Raw genomic sequence first — 22,472 nt, forward strand, 5'->3', positions numbered from 1 at the left:
TCCGCACACCACGCCTCAGGATCTTCAACAGGTGAGGCTATTCCGCTCACCCACGCTCGCGCTTCTCCACGGCCCCGCTACGGACCTACACCGCCCCCCTGCTTGTCTGCTCGCTTCCTGAGCGCCCAGCCCACAATCGTCGATACCGCCAAAACCTCCGAGCTGAGGCAAGGCGAAGCAAAGGCAATGGGGCAGGCACAGCGACAAGCAGCCGTCGGGGGCTGGCGGGCGGCGGGTGGGGGCTAGCGGGTAGCGATAAACCAGCGGTCAGGTGAAAAATCGGGTGAGTCGGGTGATGCGGCGATCTTATGCGGGAGTGGGAGCAGGAGTATTCGATAGCCTGGTGATAGCCCGGAGCTCGGCAACCTTGGCGGCTCTGCAGTTCGGCAGCAAGTACGTGACTCCTCCTCCTGTGCTCCCCTGCGGCTCTGCGGCTCTGTGGCACAGGTTTTTTTCCTTTTTTTTGGTATGCTTTTATTATTATTGCTGAGATAAGCTGTTACAGATGTTGAAGCTGTCTTATGACGGAAGGCCTTCACAGATCGCAGCATGCTAATACAGTAATTGCTGCTGTAAGAAATGTTTGTGCCACTGTTTGTGAGGCGTTTGTCCACTGGTTGACACTGATTGATGTGCGATTGGCAGGCAAATGGTGGGCTTCTTAGCTACTTTTAAAATCTAAGCAAACCCCCCACCCCGAGCGCTATGGGAGGGAAATTGGGGCTCTTCTGATTCTAATCAGGAATAATGTATTTAGCTCATACACTTTATCGCAGTCAAAATGTCCTGCCTTGATGGGGATTAGTGTTACTCTCCCCGCAGGGCTTAGATTGACATATATGTAAGAAAGATCTCGGCGAGTAATGAATCTCCCACTTTATCTATGTTGGAAAAACTTTTAGACTCTACATTCAAATACAAAAATAGTATTGACTGGTGATTTAAATACATCATATGAACCTTCCTCATATATCAATGAGATCATAGAAGAGAAAGATGACATTTGGAACATTCAATCATTAACTGGGAAACCCAGGGTCAATCTTTCAGCCACTGCACTCAAATTAGCCTCTCTATCGGTTGGCAGAGTGCTGAGGGCGTGAAACGGACGTACCACTTCTGATCCAGATCGAGCATCTACTTTCAAGAGAGGTGCCCATAGAAATGTCATTGATTTTATTATCTTGGATGTGAGATTTGTGGCACTCCTGGTAGATATGAAAGTAGATCGGCGACGATATAGCGAACCTCACTCCCTGAATGTAATACTAACTGGGGCATCCCTGGAAAGGAAACGAATATACATTAAATTAGTGCCAGAACACATATTAGCTAGCAGTCAGCGTTATGTCGAGTGGCCAAATGTTTTGTCCAATCAAAAACTGCTGATCCAGATATATGGGTCATTCGTTACCTTCCTGTCGAGCTATGTAGGGTTAAGTGAAGCAGAAAACCCAATTCTAAACATACATAGTTTGTTATTCAAACAGCTACAAAAGGTATTTTATAAAGGTGTGGTTCTCAAGAAAATAGCCTTTGGTAAAGAGGTCAAATGGTATGATCTCGGAAGCAGACAGGCTAAGTGCTCCTTGAGGTCAGCTGTTCTAGGTGATGAGGACTATAATAGCCTAAGCCAGACGTATTTACAAAGCTTCTTTAAATCTGGAAAAAAATTATTGAGATAAAAAAAAATTGAAAGATATGATGTCTGCTGTTAAAACAAATTACAATCGGTAATTTTGGCACACAGTAGCCCAATCCAGAACAGAAAAAGTAAAAAACAAGCATCACCATATTTCCGAAGAAAAATGGGTGTCCCATTTCTCTGATCTTTATGACGCAAACAATCACAATAAGTTGTGGCTGAGCAGCAACCAGGCAACTATTCTAGATACATCTTGTCTCAATACCACAGAAGTTGCAGACCCAGTTGTTTTTAGTTTTGATGATACAGCTAGAGCCATTGCTCTATTTAACATCTTCATGACCCCTTTGGCGGCTCTGGCGGAGTCTTTCGGGGCCCAGATCGTTTCCTACGCCGATGACACCCAGCTCCTCTTTACCTGCGAGAAAGGTGCGGATTTCGATGGAGAGAGTATCCGGAGTTGCCTTGGGGCTGTTTTTAATTGGTTCCAACGTAACAGCCTCAAGTGCAACTTGGATAAATCGGAGGTCCTCTTCTTTGGGTGCAGTTCTGATCCAGACTGGAAGGAGTGGTGGCCAGGGAACATGTTTCCTCCAGCGGGTTCCTCCCAGGTGGCCAAAAACCTGGGGATTAAGATCGATAACGGCCTAACACTACGCTCCCAGATAATCGGTCTCACGGGCACCTGTTTTGGCTTGCTCCGGATGTTGCGCAAGTTTCTCCCCTTACTATCGGAGGAGCATAGGAAGATAACAGTGCAGGCTTTAATTGGCTCGAGAATTGATTATTCTAACATCCTTTATCTCGGCCTGCCAGAGTATCTGTTACAACGGCTGCAGGTGGTCCAGAACTCGGCAGCACGGGCCATTTTTGGACTATCTCGCCGTGCTAGAGCCTCGGGCCTCCTGCAGTCACTGCACTGGCTTCCCGTCCGGAAGCGGATAATTTTCAAAGCCTTGACTCTGGCGCATAAAGCTCTTTATGCCTCGGGAGCAAAATACCTACAAAAAAGGCTTGCCTTTTACCACCCTGCCAGGTCCCTGAGGTCTGGATCCCTGTTTCTTGCTGTGGTCCCTCGTATAAAAAGGGCACGCATTGGAGGCCGTTCTTTTAGACTGCTGGCCCCGCAGTTATGGAATAAGTTACCAGTGACACTGCGCAGTACGTCAAACTTATTGGCGTTTAGGAAGGGTCTCAAAACTTGGCTTTTTACCTCTTAGTTGTCACCCCTGTGGTTATTCTGGATCTTTCCTTTTCTCTGTCTTTTTCTTGTTATGTTGTGAGATAGGTGTGCAACCAAAGCGCCGGGACACTCTTCGAGTAGCCGTGCGCTATACAAAACCAAGATAACATAACATAACATTGTAATCTGCTAAGGCACCTGGCACGGACAAAACCCCAGGAGATCTATATAAATTAGAGCCCCAGATCGGGACAGTTTATTTACACTTACTTTCGAATGACATACATACCATAGCAGAGATACCGGACTCATGGAGAGGAGCCGAGATTATTACAATACATAAAAAAGATGATGCATGTGCCCCCTCAAACTACAGACCAATCCGTCTAGTAGATAATGCACAGAAGATCTTTGCTAAACAAATTCTTGAGAAACTGTCAAACTGGGTGGATTCTAATAAGATTATGTCTCCCTTCAAGCTGGTTTTCGATCAAAGATTAGTACCTCTGACCAAATTTTTAGATTTGCCACATTGTACTGGAAATACATTTTATTACATCACCAAAAGCTTTACGTGGCTTTTACAGGTCTCAAAGCTGCCTTTGATCTTATTTGACGCACCAACTTGTGGCATGTTTAATCAATTATGGGGTCCCTGGGAATCTGATTTACCTTATGTCTCAACTCCACAAAAAAAATATGCCCAGGTTCACTGTGGTCATATGGGTGAACTCACTGAACGCACTCCTATTCAGCGTGGTGTGTACCAAGCATGCGTTCTTGCTCCCATCCTATTCACCCTTTAGGTGAATGAAGTAGTAGACATTTTGGTGAACTGTAGAAATGATTCTCTTGCTCAGAGCAATACGAAGCCCATATTTGTCATTGGCTTGTGTCATTGTCCTTTCTAAATGCTGGATTCTGATTCATTAATAAGCTTGTGAGTCCCTCCTTAGTACGGCCTTGTCCTCATATGTAACCTCCCATGAGGACTGGCCCTTTTACTTAGTTTGTTACACAGTACGTCCTATTTAGTCTGTAAGCACCATTTTCTTTAATGAGTTCATCTACTGCAGGCACGACATGCTTCCTGCAACATTCGGAGCCCCATGTGCGCTTTCACTTATCAAGCAGTTTAGAATAATGGCGGCTGCTTCTTTGAAAGGCAATATAGGTCTTGCATTTACAAGAGTTTGAGCTATTGGAATTGTAAAAGACACTGCCTTTTTTATGTGTTAATTATCAAAACAGATAAATAAAAGGCATGGTCATTTACGATGCCAACAGCAATAGCAAATACAAGACCTATTGCAGTGCAAATGTTTGTTGTTGAAAGAGCTACAAAACATTAGAATAGGCTTTTCTCAAGAATTAGAGCTGGTATTTATGCTGTATAGTCGGTATGTCATCACAAAAGGAATCACCTGATTGTAAAATGTGATTTATTGCGTTTACATTAGTGTAACTGCTACAGCCAAGGTGTATTGCCCATGCTAACCGTGCCCGGGTTACCCATATTTGATGAAATTGGTATCCTTCTTTTTGAGACAGCCTGAGGAGAGCCAACCACTCTTGGAATGCTTTCATTCCTGTAAGTCAAAATGGGCATACAGGCGTTGTGTTATTAAAGGAGATCCTACTGCCTGCATCATAGATACGAGCGCTAGTCGATCTCGCCTAAAAAACAACGAACTGCCTTCTTTAACTCTCTTCGGCAAAACTATTGATACAGTTGGCATATCACATATTTTCCTTACTATGTTACAGAGCCTTTGTCTATTTCCTTGAATGTTATCAGTGATGAATATGCTTGTCTTTCAAGTCCTACCCCACCTGCAAACATCCTACGGCGGGATCTACTATGCAAACTGAATTGTGCTCTTTTCTCCACAATAGATAGTGCCTATATTTCTCTCCTATATCAAAATGAGAATGCAGTTCTGCATGAAAAAATGCTATTTGTGAAGCCGATAGTGCCCCAAAATCTATGCCTCAATCAGTGTCTGATATACTTGATCAAGTTCATTCTACATTATGGTTTGACTGTGCTAAACATGTCCTGTTAAGTTCAAGGTAAATGCTATATAATACCTCACTACCAGCCACACCCAGAGGTTGTCTCTGCTAAAATAAAACAAGGGGTTTTGGTTCCTTTTGTAATTGTCTGCAACACCCCCATTTTTCTATTTGAAAAGCCTGGTAAAAACACCTACGGTTTTGTATAAGATTTGCGTGCTAGTAATGCTCTTATGATACCCTCTTTTCCTGCAGTGGCCAACCCGGCTATCCTTTCATGTATAACAGCAACTGTTTCTGCCACTGCTTAGTGTAAGGGTATACAGTCACCTTCCATATTTTCACTGGCTTCCAAGCAAGAACCTCAATTTCACAGAAGTATCTACGTGTATTCAATATGTTTATTATTGAGATGTTTAGAGCCTCAGTTTCACAACTTGGCTCTTGAGATAAGATGAAAACTTGCTGTTCTCCTTACGTTCTAATGATCACAGACTCAGGTACCTGTGTACTCCCTTTGTTTTAAGCAGGCATGTGACCTGCATTGAAAGACTGTGAAAAATTCTACATGGGGGAGCTTTGCTGTTACGTACTGAGTTTGTTCTATTACCGGTTTGCTGGGTGACCATGTGGTTGAGAAATCATTAATTCACAGATAACTGCATTTTGTTTTGTGAACAATTTCTTCCTGATTTCGATTAGTGAGTGCATAGATTTTCCATCTCAATATAAAAACAATGTTTCAAGTACAATCAATTATGGTGCATTAACAAAGATGACAAGAACCTGTGTCATTTGAGACTTAAGTGGCATTTCAATGCATGGCATCAGAAGGAAAAACATTTATTTTGGTTATAATCGGGGAAAAACTTTAAACTCATCAAGGGAAAAAAAAAATCTCATGATCTCTTATGACCTACTGAGTCACTATGAAGTATTAAATGTAGGGTTTTAATTTATGCTCACTGGACTTTTATGCTCACTGGACTTAAAAAAATATACTGTTTATTAGTACAATCTGGAGGCCTTTTTGGATATTCGGAGAGGAAGCTGCAATTGCTCCAAGATTTTAAAATTGATGTTATATTGTTCTCACCTTCAAGAATTTCGCCACATAGGACAATATCTTTACAGTATGAAAAATGATGTTGCCAAAGCATGCTCTGACAAACAAGTAAAACATTATTTTTGCATCAGTAGATAGCGTTAAGAAATCTTAGAATTAAAGTTATGCTTAGATGAAATGATAACCTTGGCTAAAAAGGAAACAAGGACATTCTGGCCAGAAAGATAAGAGAAGGCTATCTAAAAAGTTTGAAAATACAACATTGCAATGCATGATTGACAATATTCCCACCTGGTTGAAATAGTGCTATGAGTTGGAATAGTACAAAGTTGTGGATATGTTTAGTCATTTTATTACAATGTGAAATAATTGTAAGGGACTGTATTTTAACTGAATGTTTACAAATAAAGATTATGTTACATAACAATAAAGAACACCACCTTATTTTCTGTACAAACTAAAAATAGTTTAACAATTAATACTTTAGCACACAGGTGTACCTTGCAAATTCAAGTGTTTTTGTATCTTCTTTCCAGTACCAACGTCCCGGTGTTGGTTTTGTTATCTAAGTAAAAAGAAAGGTTTGGTTGTATTACATAAAAAACATTTTGTAAATACATGCTATTCATTCAATTCAAAAATCATTTTTACACAAGTGCTATATGCCTTATCTGACTGTCGGATACCAGTTTGAGCGATACATTTAAACTATTGAAACATTCTATGGACACAAGCTAACACATAAATGGATTAGTTGCGTATTGAATTCCATTTGGAGTTTAAGAAATGCCATACTTTCATCAGTTTATAATGGTCATTGCTCTGTTTGAAAAGTTCCTAAATACTGCTGTGTATTCTGGAATTGTGGTATGGTTTTAAAACATGCCTAGGCATGTGTTAAGCCCATCACCCTGGTTGGTTTTTAATATGATGTTTAAATTGCATTAGCAACCATGTACTTACAGGAAAGATATTCAATTGTTGTGAAGAGCAGTTCTTCTTGATGTTACTGACAGATATTCTTATCGTCAAAAGTGAACCTTTGGCTTACCTTTTCCTCCCACAAATCAAGAATTGAATAGCAGGTGTAAGAGGATGGAATGAAAGCAGACTGGAAAAAAATTCTGTTCTGTTAGAGAACATTATATGACGCAAAAAAAAGAGAAAAGAGGCAGATCGAATACAACAATCTAAAGAGAAGGGACAGAAGAATTTCAGGATGACTTAAGACTTCTGAAACGAGCAACAAACAAGAGGGCAACATTGCAACGCATTCATCTGGGCCCCAGCCTCCTAATATGTGCGGGATAAGGCTGTGCCATGGAAGTGGAAAAGAGCAACATGAAGCCATTTTCCACCATAATGTATTGTGAATACTCCTCTACTTAACATTAAAATATAGCACTCATTCTCAAAATATTTTCTGGCATGGATATAAAAATATAATAGCTAGGGTTCTGGTTTCTTTTTAAACTCCAAGGAACATTCTCAAAGATAATGATCTAAGAAACTGATAGAAGCGAGGAAAGCATACAGTCTGGTAAGTACTACGTTGTACCGCCTTGCACTGTTTTGAAAGCAGCATCAGCAGGCAAAGCAAGAAGAATAAACAACCTCAAATAAGCATTTTGCACCTTCAAACCCAAATTTGCATCGGCACCCTGACAAGAAGACAACAGAGAAGGGCAGTGCATGTACCTGAAGCTAAACACCATGTGCTGACTTCCTGGGACACAGACCACAGAACATAACACGGCACGAGTAATGGTGCCAACACAACAGATTTAGCCATTACTATAGGTATTCAGCCACTATATCGGCAGACCTGCAGGTCCAATGTTTTAAGACATGGCTAAATCTGTATATTACTCCACATCGTATTCAACAATGGGGCGGGGTTGATGGAGTAAACTGCCCTAGATGTGGGGAGTTTGCTGTGGATAGTATTCACATGTTTGCATCCTGCCCTAGCCTGACTCCACTGCTAAATGAAATCGGACTACGCCTAGAACTGATTATTGGCCATAGGATACAATTGTCACCACAGGTTATAATGTTGGGAATAGGCGAAATCGGACTACGCCTAGAACTGATTATTGGCCATAGGATACAATTGTCACCACAGGTTATAATGTTGGGAATAGGCGATATGGATCTGTCTGAATCAGAGAAGAAGCTATTATATATTGCTATGGCCATATTGAGATTGTGTATAGCAACGATATGGTTAGATCCTACCCCCCCCCCCCCGAATTTTTTTGAATGGTTTAGTAAATTTATAAACGTAGGAAAATGGGAACTACTGATATTTAAGAGGAAAGGTCCAAGGACTCGCAGAGAAGGGGAATTGCTGTGGGAGCCCTTAATGAATTGCCTGAATTATAGATTTACAAGAGGAAGTAATCATGATACAATCTGAGATGAAACTGAAGATGCTCTCTTTTTGACTAAGTTTGTGCAGTTTTCTTTTTTCTGTGTATTTTATTTCTTTATTGTGTTTTCCGTCCTCCGGTAGTGGTGTGGGGGGAGGGAATGGTCGGGGGTGGTGGAATGTAATTAAAAAGTGGGTAAGGACATGGACATTGTGGATTGGTTATTTTCTGTATGTAATGCCGTTAATATGTCCTTTCCCAATAAAAATAAAAAATAAAAAGTAATGGTGCCAACAAGGGATTCATTTTCATAGGAATGTTTCAACCAATATATCAATTATTATGATGTCTCAACATGGCATCATAAATTAATTGCAAACCATATCTTTGATTTTTTTCTGGAAAATTAATTTCAACAAACGGGTGTATGTCTTTTCATCAAATTTATATTGAAAATTAGAAGCATAAAATTACGGGTCCATGAAAAAATCTCCATACGTTGATGAAAGACACATCCTTACATGTAAACCCACTTCCCAAATTATAACAAATACGTCTGTCTAATACATAAGGACTAGACATCAAATATACATTTAACAATAACTAAAAGGAAAGTTGGGTTAAGCATAGATGTTTTGGCCTCTGCTGTATATCCACAAGACCATCTTCAGGACTGTGTAGTTGTGTGAAGATCCAGGACACCCCTAAAAACATTTTTTAGAAAAACATGGAGTCACCAAATCATAAATAATTGGAACTCTATCCCAAGACATACATAGAGGGTGGAGTGACAGACACCATCTCCAAAAATTGCGCGGATAGGACATTATCACGTGCTAACTAGATAGATAACATTATGCAAATAATTTTGTCCTGGTTACCTTTAAAGAAAAAGTTTGTTAATGTGAAGAAAGAATTAAAAAGTGGAAAATAATATATCCGTCACCGAGTTTTATATATATTTAATTAAAGAACATGTACACTTTGGCTCACTCAAAAATGTGACTTTGATTTAAGAATGTTCTTTTCATAGAGGGAAGAATCTGTAAGTTGCCAAGGAAAGATATATGTTTCGATATTGGCCAACAGTTGCCCTGTAATAGAATTGATCATGGGTGTAATACTAACACTAAATGATAATCGTGAACTCTCCCTCTCAATAATGAGGTAGATTAAATATTCAAGGTGTGTCCTAAAAGGAGGAAAAGAATTTCTTTGTTTCTAATCGACGACACTTTGCGGGTTCAACTCACATTAAATCTTTGGTGTAAATCACATACTTTTTTGGGATTGGTGTAGGTTTAAAAGAACCCTCTTAGATATGTTAGGGATCAAAACCTTTTATAGTTCGAAGTGGGCATCATAAATTCGAAGGCGTTGTTATTAGTACATGCATCCCCTACGCTTACTGTATTCATTAGTCTTTAAAACGGATACTGTACTTTGCTAGGAGAAAAATATTATTGCAACTTTTTAGTGTGGCCTGAGCGTCACGTGTCAATCCGTCTTATATTAGCCATGGTTGAAGCAATTCAACTCAAACTGATGTAAGTACTAAAATTAGGTCTCAGTTGGAGACGGCTAAAGTTACTTCCTACCATCCGTTGTATAATGTGTTAATAACTCAGTATCAGTGAACAAAAATCCATTGTACATCTTAGTGAAGACCTGATTGTATACCATGTGTGTTATTTAGAGAGGTGACATCGCAATAGTTCTATCGAGAAGTCACAATGATTCAGTCTATGGCTCATTTCGCTTGGGACAAAATGACAGTTTAAAACTGCACACCCAGGCCTGGATACATGCCTTACAATCCTACCTTAGTGGGTGGCACAATGAGTTCTGCAGCCCATTTGTACCAATTAATTTACAGGCCATGGGTACATTTAGTACCACTTACTAAGGATTTAGAACAAATTAAATGTGAGAAATGAGGAGTATGTCAATTTTATAATGTCCTTAAAGGAGAGCACAAGCACTTTATCAATGGTTAGAAGGAGTAACATGCCTACAAAAATGGGATTCAATATATAGGCAAAGCATCCTGTGTGACTCCGAAGGAATGGCAAATTTCCAACAGGATTAAAAAACAAAATGGTCCAACTAATGTCTCTGAAGGCTACGGTGTGGAACTCACCTAAGAGGGCAAGAATGTTTATTCTCTTGAAAAGATAACGGGACAACATAGCAAGTCTGCGGGTGACAAACCAATTAACATAAGATCGTAGAAGCCTACAGTCCTCATTTTAAAATCAGCAAAACCTGTCATCCACATGGAAAGATAGGCCCTATTATGATGTGATTATGCCTTGATCCTAGAAGACGCCCTTAAGTAGCATGGAAGGAAAGACCAGAGTATTGGAGCCAACTAAAATTCTATTTGCTTCAAGAAAGGTGCAAAAATATCCATTGAATGGGATGCTAGTAAAGCAGCCCCCCTTCCAAAATGAGGAAAATGGAGGAAACAGTCTACCATTATGGGACAACTTAAAATCCTGCTAATGGGTGGTGCAAAGATCTCTCTTACAAAGTTTAAAATGCAATGATAAGAGACTGTTTAAGTGCAAACCCAAGGCTTGAAAGAACAGCAGTTATATGTTTCAGATTAGGACAGAGAAATGTGAGGGGACAATTTAGGGCACCAGATAAATTAGAATATTTCTGCTGCTTCTTTAAAAAATCTATATCTCAAACTATCCTAACAGGAAAACATGGAAGCTAATTCACCAAAAAATCGTGGACGTTTGTTGAGAGATGTACACTCACAATTGAAAATGTGTCATTGTTTTTCATTTGCAAACCTTTACTGGATTCACCCTATAAAGCTGCACTAGTCACAGGTTACCAGGTGTACCCCTGATATAGTCATGTGACATTTCCTTGTGTTATCGTCTCCACAATGCAGTACTGTTTTACGTACAGTATAATACCACCCTGGAGAAAAAACTCTGTTAGATCTTAGGGTGGTTTTCCCTCAAACATTTTGCAGACATCGTTTCTTTTTGTGGAGCAAAACCTCTGACCTCCTGGTCAGAGACCTGCCCTCTCCCTCAGCAGCTCCTCTTGTGTACCTCCACCGCTGACCCCACGCACCTTGTGGTTGGTAGGTGTTGTGCCCGTCTCTTTCTGATTCGTCTCTTGTCTCATTGTCCGTAAATTGTCTTCTCTCTATTCAGTATTTCTAATTCCTGTATTGTGCTCATTTTCTGGTCTGTCGCTTGTTCAATTGTGCCTGTATACTGTCCTTCTGTCTCTTGCACTCGGTATTTTTGTACTGTTCTCCGTAAGTTGTCTCCTGTCTCCTCTACGTTGTTGTTTTAATTCCTGTATTGTGCCCATTTTCGCTGCCCCCCAGCCCCTTACCCCGGCCGGTTCCTGCTCCCGCCTCCAAGCTGCGCTCCCTCCCCCTTGCCTATTTATTGGCGTCTGCGCCAAAGGCGCGCCAAAGGCAAGCCCAGCTGCGCCCGTCCGTGACCAGGGCCTGGGACCCTGGATCTCCTATCACCCACTGCTACGACTCAGTGGCCCTCAACCCAGGAAGGAACAACAACTGCCAGCTGTCCACGCCGAGCACCACCCACGGGCAGTTCTCCTGTCACCGAATCTTCACCACCCTCCACACCTCCACAGCCGACGCCCACATGACGGACGCCAGCACCACCCAACCCCTGAAGTGCATCCTCCTCAGCGTGCGTTCCCTACACAGACAAACCGTAGAGATCTAGGACCTCCTCAACACCCTCTTGCCAGACGTAGCCTTCTTCACGGAAACCTGGACCAACGCCTCCTCCGCCGCCGACATATCTGACAGATATAAGATCCAGAGGAAAGACCGCCCCAACCGCCCAAGAGGAGTACTTGCCATCGCACACAAGAGCTCCCTCCGACTCTCTACCTCCACCACGAGCGATGGTGTTGAGTACGACGAGGTCGGTGATGGTAGTGGTGAACGGTGTTCGAGGTCCAGGGCGCCTGTATGCGAGAATGCTACTTAGGGTGGTTCTAGGGCTGGTCTGGATCTGGAAGTGAAAGTGTTCGGTGGTGGTGAAGGAATCGCTCAGCCCGACGCACTTCAACATCTACATGGCCCCACTAGCCGCCATCATCAGACAGCACGGCCTCAACATAATGTCCTATGCCAACAACACCCAGCTCATCCTCTCCCGCACCAAGGATCCCGTCACCACCAGACTCAGCTTCCAGGAAGAACTGAAGGACGTCGCAGCATGGATGAGCAGCAGCTGCCTGAAGCTCAACTCAGAAAAGACAGAGGTCATCGTCATCGGACCCTCTCCCACCGCATGGGACAACACCTGGTGGCTCACCGCCCTCAGCAGCCACCCACCCCAACGGACCACGCACGGAACCTCAGCATCGCACTAGACTCCTCCCTCTCCATGACCCGACAGGTCAATGCCGTCGCCTCCACCTCCTTCAACACCCTCCGTACTTTGGCCGGAGCGGATTAGGCGCGAGTATCGAGGAAACGCCGACTGGGGATATCGAATGGGACCCCCACAGGTAACTACCTGAATGTGACTACCTCGCCAGAGTCGATTAGGGATCTTCAAATTCAAACGAGTGACAGTGAATAATACGAACCTTCGAAATATTTTAAGGTTATAAACTCAGCAAGAAACTGCACAGCTCACGGTTACTACTGACGAGAAATAAAAGATAAGAAATAATAGAGAAAATAGAAAAATCTGCAGGAAGGCTTTCATAAGGTGCATTCCCTTTGGAAGATAAAAGGCAACTACCTTTCTGAAATTGACATCTGGTGATCTCATATATTCACCGACATCCAGACATAGGATACAGATATCTATGGTTAACTTTTGAACCCCGGCTCAGAAAATCGTTACACTTGTCATCTATCATCACTGCCCTGAAGAAGTTCCTCTTGAAGGAACGAAACGCGTTGGCTGGCTTTTCGATTTGAAAATTAAAAGAATTCTGAACACTTGCTTGCAACTTTGGACTCAGCGTTCTCTTATTTGGACTATTTCCTTTCGAACTTAGACTCCTTCACTGATACATGGTGCAATTTTGACGGTTAAAGTGGTGCATTTCGGAACTTGCAGTTAACCCTTCGCAAGACCTTCGAATGGATCCCCTGGGAATCAAGGAAGACCTTCACCCATGCACGCATAACCAGCAGACTGGACTACAGAAATGCCCTCTACGCTGGGATCAACAAGTCTGTACTCTGCAGACTCCAGACCATATAGAACACTGCAGCCAGAATCGTCCTCGGCATCCCTCAACAAGAACACATCTCCCAACACCTGCGAGACGTCCACTGGCTCCCTGTCGAGAAGAGAGTAACCTCCAAGATACTCACCCACGCCTACAAATGTCTCCACAACAACAGACCCCAAAACCTCAACAAAAGAATATTGTTCCATTTACCCAAGAGGAACCTCCAATTGGCCGACCTCGCCCTTGCCGAAACTCTGCACATCCGCAGAGCCAGAACAGGTGGAAGAGCCTTCTCCTACATCGCAACCAAGACCTGGAACAAGCTCCTGCTCAACATCCTAGGTGCCCCCTCCCTTCACATCTTCAGGAAGGCCCTCAAGACCTGGCTCTTCGACTGACCGGCGCTGCGATCCTCAGCTTACCACCCCCCCACCCCCCTCAGCACCTTGAGACCCTCACGGGAGACTAGTGCACTTAACAAATCCTTGATTGATTAATTGATTGGTTTGCCTTAGGACTCTGTGCACTTTACCATTGCTGACCAGTGCTAAAGTGTGTAGTCACTCCCTAGACCATGGAAACAGTGGATTACACCCAATTGGCACAATTAATTTACTTGTAGTCCCTAGTACATTGGCACTAGGTAAGAGCGGTGGGGCAGTGGGACCAGGTGAGGGGGGATTTCAAGAGTTGATCACGAGGGAAAATCAACTATTTATTTAATTTTCCCTCATGGTCGTCTGTTGAAATCCCCCCTCACCTGGGCGCACTGCCTCACTGCTCTTACCTACAACGGCCGCAGCTGCCCAGGGCATATATACTAAATGCTACTAGTGGGCCTGCAACACTAAATTTCCCATTCACTTAAGTAGTTCCTTAAAGATGTCCCATGCTGGCCATTGCAGCCTGAGTTTGCAGTTTCAACTTTTAAACTGCCATTTTGACCTGGGAAACTAAACCTTTTGCCAGGCCCAAATCCTCCTTTTTAATACATGTAAGTCACCCCTAGAGTGGGCCCTGAACAGCCCAAAGGGCAGGGGGCAGTGTATTAAAAGAATTGGACATGTACCTTTAAGTTTGACATGTCCTGGTAGTGAAAAACTCTTAAATTCGTTTTTCACTACAGCAAGGCATACCTCCCCCATAGGATAACATTGGATTACCTTATTACATTTAACTGGTCCGGTGGGAAGAATCCAGTTCTCGTGTACCGAGGACGGCTCAAGGCATCCTCGCACACAAGGCAGGAAATACCTCTGTTGTGAGGTATTTCCTGTATATAGCTGTGTTTTCCTGACAGTGATGCTGCCTTTTAAAAAGATATTCCGTCTAAAAATGGTTACCAATTGTTTTCTCAATGAAGAATTCCTTCAGTGTATGCACTTTGATATTTCACTTGTTCTAAAACACCAGCAATCCCCAAGAAACCAGAAAATGTTTAACTACCACCACTGAACTTTTTTATGAATCGGGAGTAAGTTGCAGCCATTTCAGAGGGATAGTGGTCATGCAAAAAAAAAAGCAACTGTATACCAGGTATACTGTCTGTGTCATGCATTGATAGAGGCAGTGTCCAAAGGAACTGTAAACAGCCACATATGTGGTCTCCCCCTCCACTCTTGAGTCTACCCAAGGCCCATTGTTCCCACCCATAAAAACAAAGCATTGGCAATATTTCAATAGTTTTCCCCTATGCAATACCTATTGAATCAATTTGTTTTAGTTATGTTGTATGGTATGGTATTGACTAGTATATGATATGATGCTGGAAAGTGGATTATTGGTAGGGGTAAGCATGCACCGTAGGCCATATTGGGAGAGGTTTGCCAGCTTGACTTTCTGTGAAGTCCTGGCCAAGTCCTGGAAGTCCAGAGCCCCGGATCTTTTAGCGGGAAGAACCTGAAATCCTGTCCGGGTCGCGGTTGAAGGTAGTTGGCTTGACTCTCGCAGTCTGGTCGGTCATTTCATGGAGCTTTTTCCCAAAAGCTCTCTAAAGTTCTCCAAACTGTACAAGGTCTCCTTGTAGGTTCAAAGTGTCCAAAATACAAATCTACAGGTTTGGAATTTCCTGGATGGTCTCTGGACAGTCTGGACCACAATTCTCATAATGCACCTGGCCAAATCCTGAAAAGGTCCACTGGATGTACTTCAGGAGGGGTACTCCTGGTGGAGATGATGCTGGTGGACTCTTCTAACCTGAAGCTGCAGGGAGTCCAGTCCTTAATCCTTCTTGAAGAAAGGCACAGTCCCCAGGGCTGTGGTCCCAAACTGTGCAGCAGGTGCAGTCATTCAGGGTAGTAGTTGCAGCAGCAGAACGGAGAGGCTATGCACCTCTCTCATATTTTTTCACAGCTTCTGGGAATCAAGAGGGGGGCACCTCAACCAATGGAATGCGGGATAGCAACCAGGCGCATGACCACTTCCTCCAAAGTGTGGCACCTTCTTGTCCCAGAAAGCACTATTCCTTCAAAATCCATCATGGGAGAAATCTCAGCATAGCAGTAAGAGCTAGCTAAACCAACTCACTATGTGGTTCAGTTCCATAAGTTCCCCCTCCTCACATCTACAAATTCCTCTCCCAAGCCTGTCATCTGGCAGGAAGAGTGGGTGAGCCTGGCTGACATTCTAGCCTGTTCTTCTTTGAAGCTAATTCTTTATGGCCCACCCGCCAGCTGCAGAACTCCCTCCATCAGATAACCTATGCTCAGCCAAGGGACGTATCACCTAATCTTACAATTTGGATAATCCTGTTAGAGCTGACCAACCAGGAAAGACTGCAGGAAGGGATGGATTTTGACTAAAGGTGGGCGGCGTACTCCACTCCGCCAGCGGAGTTTGCACATTTTTACCAACTCCGTGCTCCGCTTGGAGCACAGTGTTGATGCAAAACTCCAACTCCGTGGCAGAGAGGAGTACGCCGCTCAACCCCTGCGCCAAAAAAAAGATAAAACCCACTTACCTGCGGTGTCTGCGGGCCGTCCTCACCTGCTGTGGTGTCTCTCCTCCTCGCCACTGCAAGCCCCTACATTTTACGTCTTGCGTGAACATCACATGCACAGTCCACGCAAGACGTAAATGTAGGGGGTTGCGACTGGCTATAATGAGGACGGCAAGGAGGAAAGACACCAAGGCGTGGTGGAGGACGGGCCGCAGACACCACCAGAGAGCAGGTAAGTGGGTTTTAAATTGTAGCTGGGACTGGGGCGGAGCGGAGTTCCACAGAGTTTATTATAAACTCTGTGGAACTCCCCGAGGTTCCACTCTGCATACCCCGACCAGGGTTAATTTTTACTCACAGAAAAGAAAGTCTTTTAAATGCTTTTCTGTACAAGTTGTGATAAATTCAACAATAGCAATATTGGATTTATCAATACAATTCTATTAAGTCTTTGAATGATACTTAATGCCCTTCATAGTAATAATTATGCATGCATAAAATACTGCAATGTTAGTCTGTGAGCCTAGTGTCTACAATGGGGAAAAAATCAAATGAGACTATTTCCCGCACCAGGGTTTATAAAACATCTTTATTAGGACCCCACTTATAGGTGCATGGCCGCCCCTCGCCTGGGATACCTAGGGGAGACTTTGGGGTGCCTAATATGTAAAAATAATGTAGATTATCACTTCTACAGAGCCAATAGTACAAAACTCGAGTTTGCAGTAAATTTACTTTTATAAGCAGTGCTGCAGAGGAGGGCTGCTTTGAAAATGACCTCAGGCACTCAGCAGTGCACACATGCAAGTTAAAAAAGGCTGCTGGCCTCTAAACTTCCATGCCCTATTATAAACTACGGTCTTAAAGGTAGTCTTGATCCCCCTGTCCCATTATCTACTAGGGACTTCTAGGGTAGGTCATGCCAATTGTAAGAATTAACTTTTTAAATGCAGTCGGCAATGTTGCATTTAAAATGACAGACAGCCACTCAGCAGTGCACTTATGCAAAGTTCATAAAATCTACTGAGCTTCTAAACCTCCATTCCCGATTATCTAAAAGGGACTTATGGGTAGATTAACCCCCCTTGCCCTATTACCTACTAGGGACTTATAGGCCCTGCCAGGCCAATTGTAAGCGTACCCAAATACATAGTGTAGCCTATACATGTGTTGTATTTTAAGCATAGAACTGGCCTGGGCCTGCCAACACAGCTAAGGGCACAGTCAAAGTTGGTTACCACCAGAATCATTCTTCAAAAAACATGGGGCGTGAACAGGGGAAAAGGATGACTTTCTAACATATGATATCACCTGTTGTAAGGTATGGTATGGTATGTTATGGGATTCCCTGTCATTGTATAGTATGGTATGGTATGGTATGGCCTGTCATTGTATGGTATGGTATGGTATGCTATAGTATGGTATGGTATGGCACTGCCTGTCATTCTTTAGTATGGTTTGGCCTGTCATTGTATGGTATGGTATGGTATGGTCTGTCACTGTATAGTATGGTATGTGATGGTATTGTATTGTTTAGTATGGTAGGGTATGGTTTTAAAAAATGCGAACAGATGAATTGGTCACGCTACTACTGGAAACCTAACTGCAGGTAATTGAATAAATTTGCACTGCACACATAATTTTCATACACTTTTGCACTGACTGACCAGAGAAAAAAAATTGTGACTTGCACCAGTGGACAGCGGCAAACGCGCATTTCCACTGGTCGGTCAGTGCAAACACTGATGCAAAATTGCTGTACACGAGTGCAAATATTTGAAATGAGCCCCCAGCATACACTGGAATATTTCAAATACCCTGTGCTGTGCCCTTCCAAAACACCTGCCAGTGCAGCCAAAAGCACAAACTATCAACCATCCCAAAAGTGCTTTGGAGCTCAATAATGAAAAGTAAAACAAGCATTGGCATAGCGGAGAGGTCTCACTTTGGGACCTTATAAGTATTTAGTTATGAAGCACAATATCATTGGTGCAACAACATCAACTGTTGCATGGCTAAACACTTATAAGGTCCAAAAAGCGAGACATATTGGCTATGCCAATGCTTGTTGGGGTTGTGTTGCAGATGAATGGCTCCATGCTTGCTTGTTAGGAAGAGTGGAGGATCTTCCGCTTTAACACACACCAGCACAACACCATCCCCCTGTTCGTCTCATTGAGGCTAGGAATAACAGGGACAAAATTATACCTGCGAGCGGCAAGCAAGGTGTAGCTATGTTTTTTAATCTTAAGTCTTTCATACTATTTCAACTATATGCTTGCATAATTAACATGCCAAATATTAGGAGAGTTCGCTCCTGGTTAACTCTTATTCACATGCTGGTCAAACTAGTAAGGGGGCTGTGAGCGGCTCTACTCTCGGAACAGCTGCTGCAATGGCTTTCCCACTATTGCCCCCGGTTGGGCGGGGAATCTGTAATCGCTGCACTGGCGCCATGCAGGGTACTACTAAAGCCCTTATCTCGCTGGGTATTTATTTACAAGAAAGGGATGCGGCTGAAGTCACAGACATAAAGGAATGACTCAAACTAGTTTGACGTTCATTTAAAAGACACAGAACTTCAGATTGTAACTTTAAATCGCGTAAACGCTATGAGTAAACCTGGTTCCTGTTCCAGATATTAAAATAGTGCACTGTTGCATGGGGGCTTTGACTGACATTTTATTAATGTTTGTACGGCAGTTTGTTGCACTTTCATGGTTTCCAACACAGGGCATATGTCTTGACATGTGGCCATGTTCTAAGCAGGCAAATAGTTTGCAAGTCATCTTTACAATGCGTCAATCTTAATTTCACCTGGAGCGCTGAGCTGATAACATAAAGGGCGTGCACGGTTGAAGTCGGGCTGGGGCTAAAAGGTAGCTGCTTGGTTACACTGAATTGGAAATCGCACGATTGAAAACGGGGCTGGAGCTAAAAAGTGCTTTATTACACTGAATCGGGTTCCTTGCTAAGTTGGAAATGCTGCAAAAAGCATAAGCGTGTGCAAATTAAAAGAACATTGTGCTAAACATGCATGTAACCGCGGTGCATAGCAATCTATCCACCCCCTCGGACCACATCTGTTTTTCACCTTGTCAGCCGCATTTACAGGGCGCCAGGACAGGTGTTGGTACCTGGTCTGTGGGTAAACATGAATTTGTAGAAGCCAGAAGAGGATCATATCAAAAGCAAGAACAAACATGCCACTGAAATGCAGATATTAACACAAAACAGCCTTCAATGTCGCAGGGTGCAGTATCGAGTCCTGCTGATAGCACCATGACCACAGAACGGAATACCAGACCTGTAACTTTCATCCACAGAACAAGCCAATAGAACCAGAATTCAACCCTGGAAGACACATACGAGCAATGAAAAAAATGCTCCACAATTGCATAGCCTCGAGATGTGTAGACTTGAAGAAGACTTATGTTACCTACAGGATAACAATGAAAGACTATAAATAGGTCGTCAAGTTACTTCCTTACAGAGCGCTGCTGCGCCATCGATCCGACATATTCACAACGAGAGTCCTCTACAGTATTAAATATCGTAAAGATCCCGCAAACAGCAGTGCTGCAGTGCTTGATTACATTGAAGCGCAGCGGGCGTGAGTCAGGAAGCGAAAGTGATCGCAGGGTAAGCATACGAGTGGTGCCCCCGCAGCAGTAATCACGCATATGGCGCCTCTGCTCAAGCATGCACCTGTGCACATGCACTGCAAGTTGTAGCTGGCAGTAACATTTTTTGAAGCCCTTCTTACTTAAGGTCTGGCCAGACCAGCGCAAGCGCTGGGTCAGGCGAGACCTAAAAACCTTAGGACATTTTCATACACACAACTTAAAAATCATAAACTACGAAACGCACAAGTACACAGAGGAATAAATAAATTATTTGTTGTTTCATTGGCGGCAGTAGAGCAAGGACAGGACACTATTGAAACAGGAGACAAGGGGCCTGATTCACAAAGGTAAACTTATGCTTTTGTGTAATTTACAATCTTTGGCAATTCACAATGCAATTTTACCAGTAGTATCTTTATGATTGCCTATCTTTTTATGTGTGGAGTCTCCGCCATGAGTGCGTTGACTCTGCATTAAGTTTAACTTTGTAAATCAGGCCCTCAGTTCAAAACTGACTTAGACAATACAATGTTCTCTACTTGACACAGCTGTGTGATCTAGTCCATATTGTCACCCCCCCCCCCCTTGGCCCTGGTTTCCCCAATTATTTGGTAATGCTTGGAGATGTATGCAGACAATAACAGTGCAGCACACTCATTCCTCCCAAGACCCCCCTCCCCCACCCCCCCCCCCCCCCCATTCTATTGGCGTTCAGACTCACTGGTACAATACATTAGCATCGACAAAGCCAAACAACTGTTCTGTAGGTAAGAGCTGTTTGGCTTTGTCAATTTTATTTTTTATTTTTAGGTCTCGGTAATATCCGGTCTGCCGAAGGCAGACCGGATGTCCGAGAATTATTGTCAGTAAGAGGGATGCTTTATCCCTCCCTCTTTTTGGCTCTCCCTCCATTGGCTGGCTTCCTAAACAGAGGCCAGCCATTGGAGGAGAGAGCTGTCCCTCGGAATAAGCTCCGTCTTTTTCGGATTTGGGGGCGTAGATTTTGCTGTTCTTTAGACAGTGACGTCGTCCGTCACTCAGGACAGCAAAGCCACGCCCCCAAATCTGAAAAATTCAGAAGCCGGCGGGCGCCATTTTTTCTCGTCGCCCTGAGCTCTCCCTCCTCCCGTTCCGAGCTCCAGGCGTCAGAGGCACAAACTCTTGCTTCCTCGTTCTTGCCTTCTGCCCCCAGGTAAGCTTCCTAACTGTTGTCTGTTAGGAGTGTCAGCGGGTGGGGGGGGGCACTGTTTCACGCAATGTGGGGCGTTTTGTTCGGTTGTTTAAACCTACTGTTTGTATGTAAAGCTGCCTGAGCTCTCCCTCCTCCCGTTCCGAGCTCCAGGCGTCGGAGGCACAAACTCTCGCTTCCTCGTTCTTGCCTACTGCCCCCAGGTAAGCTTCCTAACTGTTGTCTGTTGGGAGTGTCAGCGGGTGGGGGGGGCACTGTTTCACGCAATGTGGGGCGTTTTGTTCGGTTGTTTAAACTTACTGTTTGTATGTAAAGCTGCATGCACGCTGTTAGCACTTCGTAGCGGTTCTATATAGTAATCGAGATAGTGAACACTTTTCAAATGTGAAAACGCAACATTCTAAGTTGTAGGTAGTTTCACAAACAAGAATGCGTGCGACAGCTACCCACGCGCTGGTGGTGGATGTGTGTGCGTGCGTGGGCGTGTGTGCGTGTCTGCAGCAGCCGAGCACTGATTTTATGGGCAGTCCTGAAAAGAGTGTGACACTAAAGGTGTTTCTGTGTAGCAGTGAGCCCTGATGGGTGTGTGTGTGACTGTGTTGTGTGTGTGTGTGTACACATCAGTAGCACGGCCTCTGGCTGTCGGTGTCACAGCATCGCTGGACTGCAAGCTAGAATCTGTAATACAAAAAAAAGTTCGGAAACCTAATCCAAACCAGCACGAGAGCCCCCTTCACTCTCCCGCCGCCCAGACCGGACCGGAAGACCCCTCCCCAAAAGACACCAGCTCTCTAATGTATGCGGCTTTCTATAGCGCCAAGAGGCGGCGGAGCGCTGTACAGGCCCCTAAACACTAAACATTAGGACTATTCCAGTGCTTCCTTGCTCTCTAGCCAGGTTTTTCTATACAAACAAACACACACACGTTCAAAGCAACCCCAGCACTGACGTGTGCACAGAAACACATGTAAGCAGCAGAGCGCCGGTATCTGCAGCAGCCGAGCACTGATTTGATGGGCAGTCCTGAAAAGAGTGTGACACTAAAGGTGTTTCTGTGTAGCAGTGAGCCCTGATGGTGTGTGTGTGTAACTGTGTTGTGTGTGTACACATCAGTAGCACGGCCTCTGGCTGTCGGTGTCACAGCATCGCTGGACTGCAAACTAGAATCTGTAATAAAAAAAAAAGTTCGGAAACCTAATCCAAACCAGCACGAGAGCCCCCTTCACTCTCCC

The 22,472-nt window shown here is 43.8% G+C and overlaps 1 protein-coding gene across 1 annotated transcript in view; it reads right to left on the minus strand.

Moving 5' to 3' along the window:
* Positions 1-22,472, minus strand: part of PPP1R36 (protein phosphatase 1 regulatory subunit 36) — a 478,699-nt gene that overhangs the window by 403,441 nt on the left and 52,786 nt on the right. The window contains exon 2 of the mRNA XM_086936663.1: positions 6,411-6,475. Within this exon, the coding sequence (XP_086792789.1) occupies positions 6,411-6,475 (65 nt within the window). The remainder of the gene's footprint in view (positions 1-6,410; positions 6,476-22,472) is intronic.

This window comes from Lissotriton vulgaris, chromosome 9 (genome assembly GCF_964263255.1).
Source record: "Lissotriton vulgaris chromosome 9, aLisVul1.2, whole genome shotgun sequence".
Lineage (NCBI taxonomy): Eukaryota > Metazoa > Chordata > Amphibia > Caudata > Salamandridae > Lissotriton > Lissotriton vulgaris.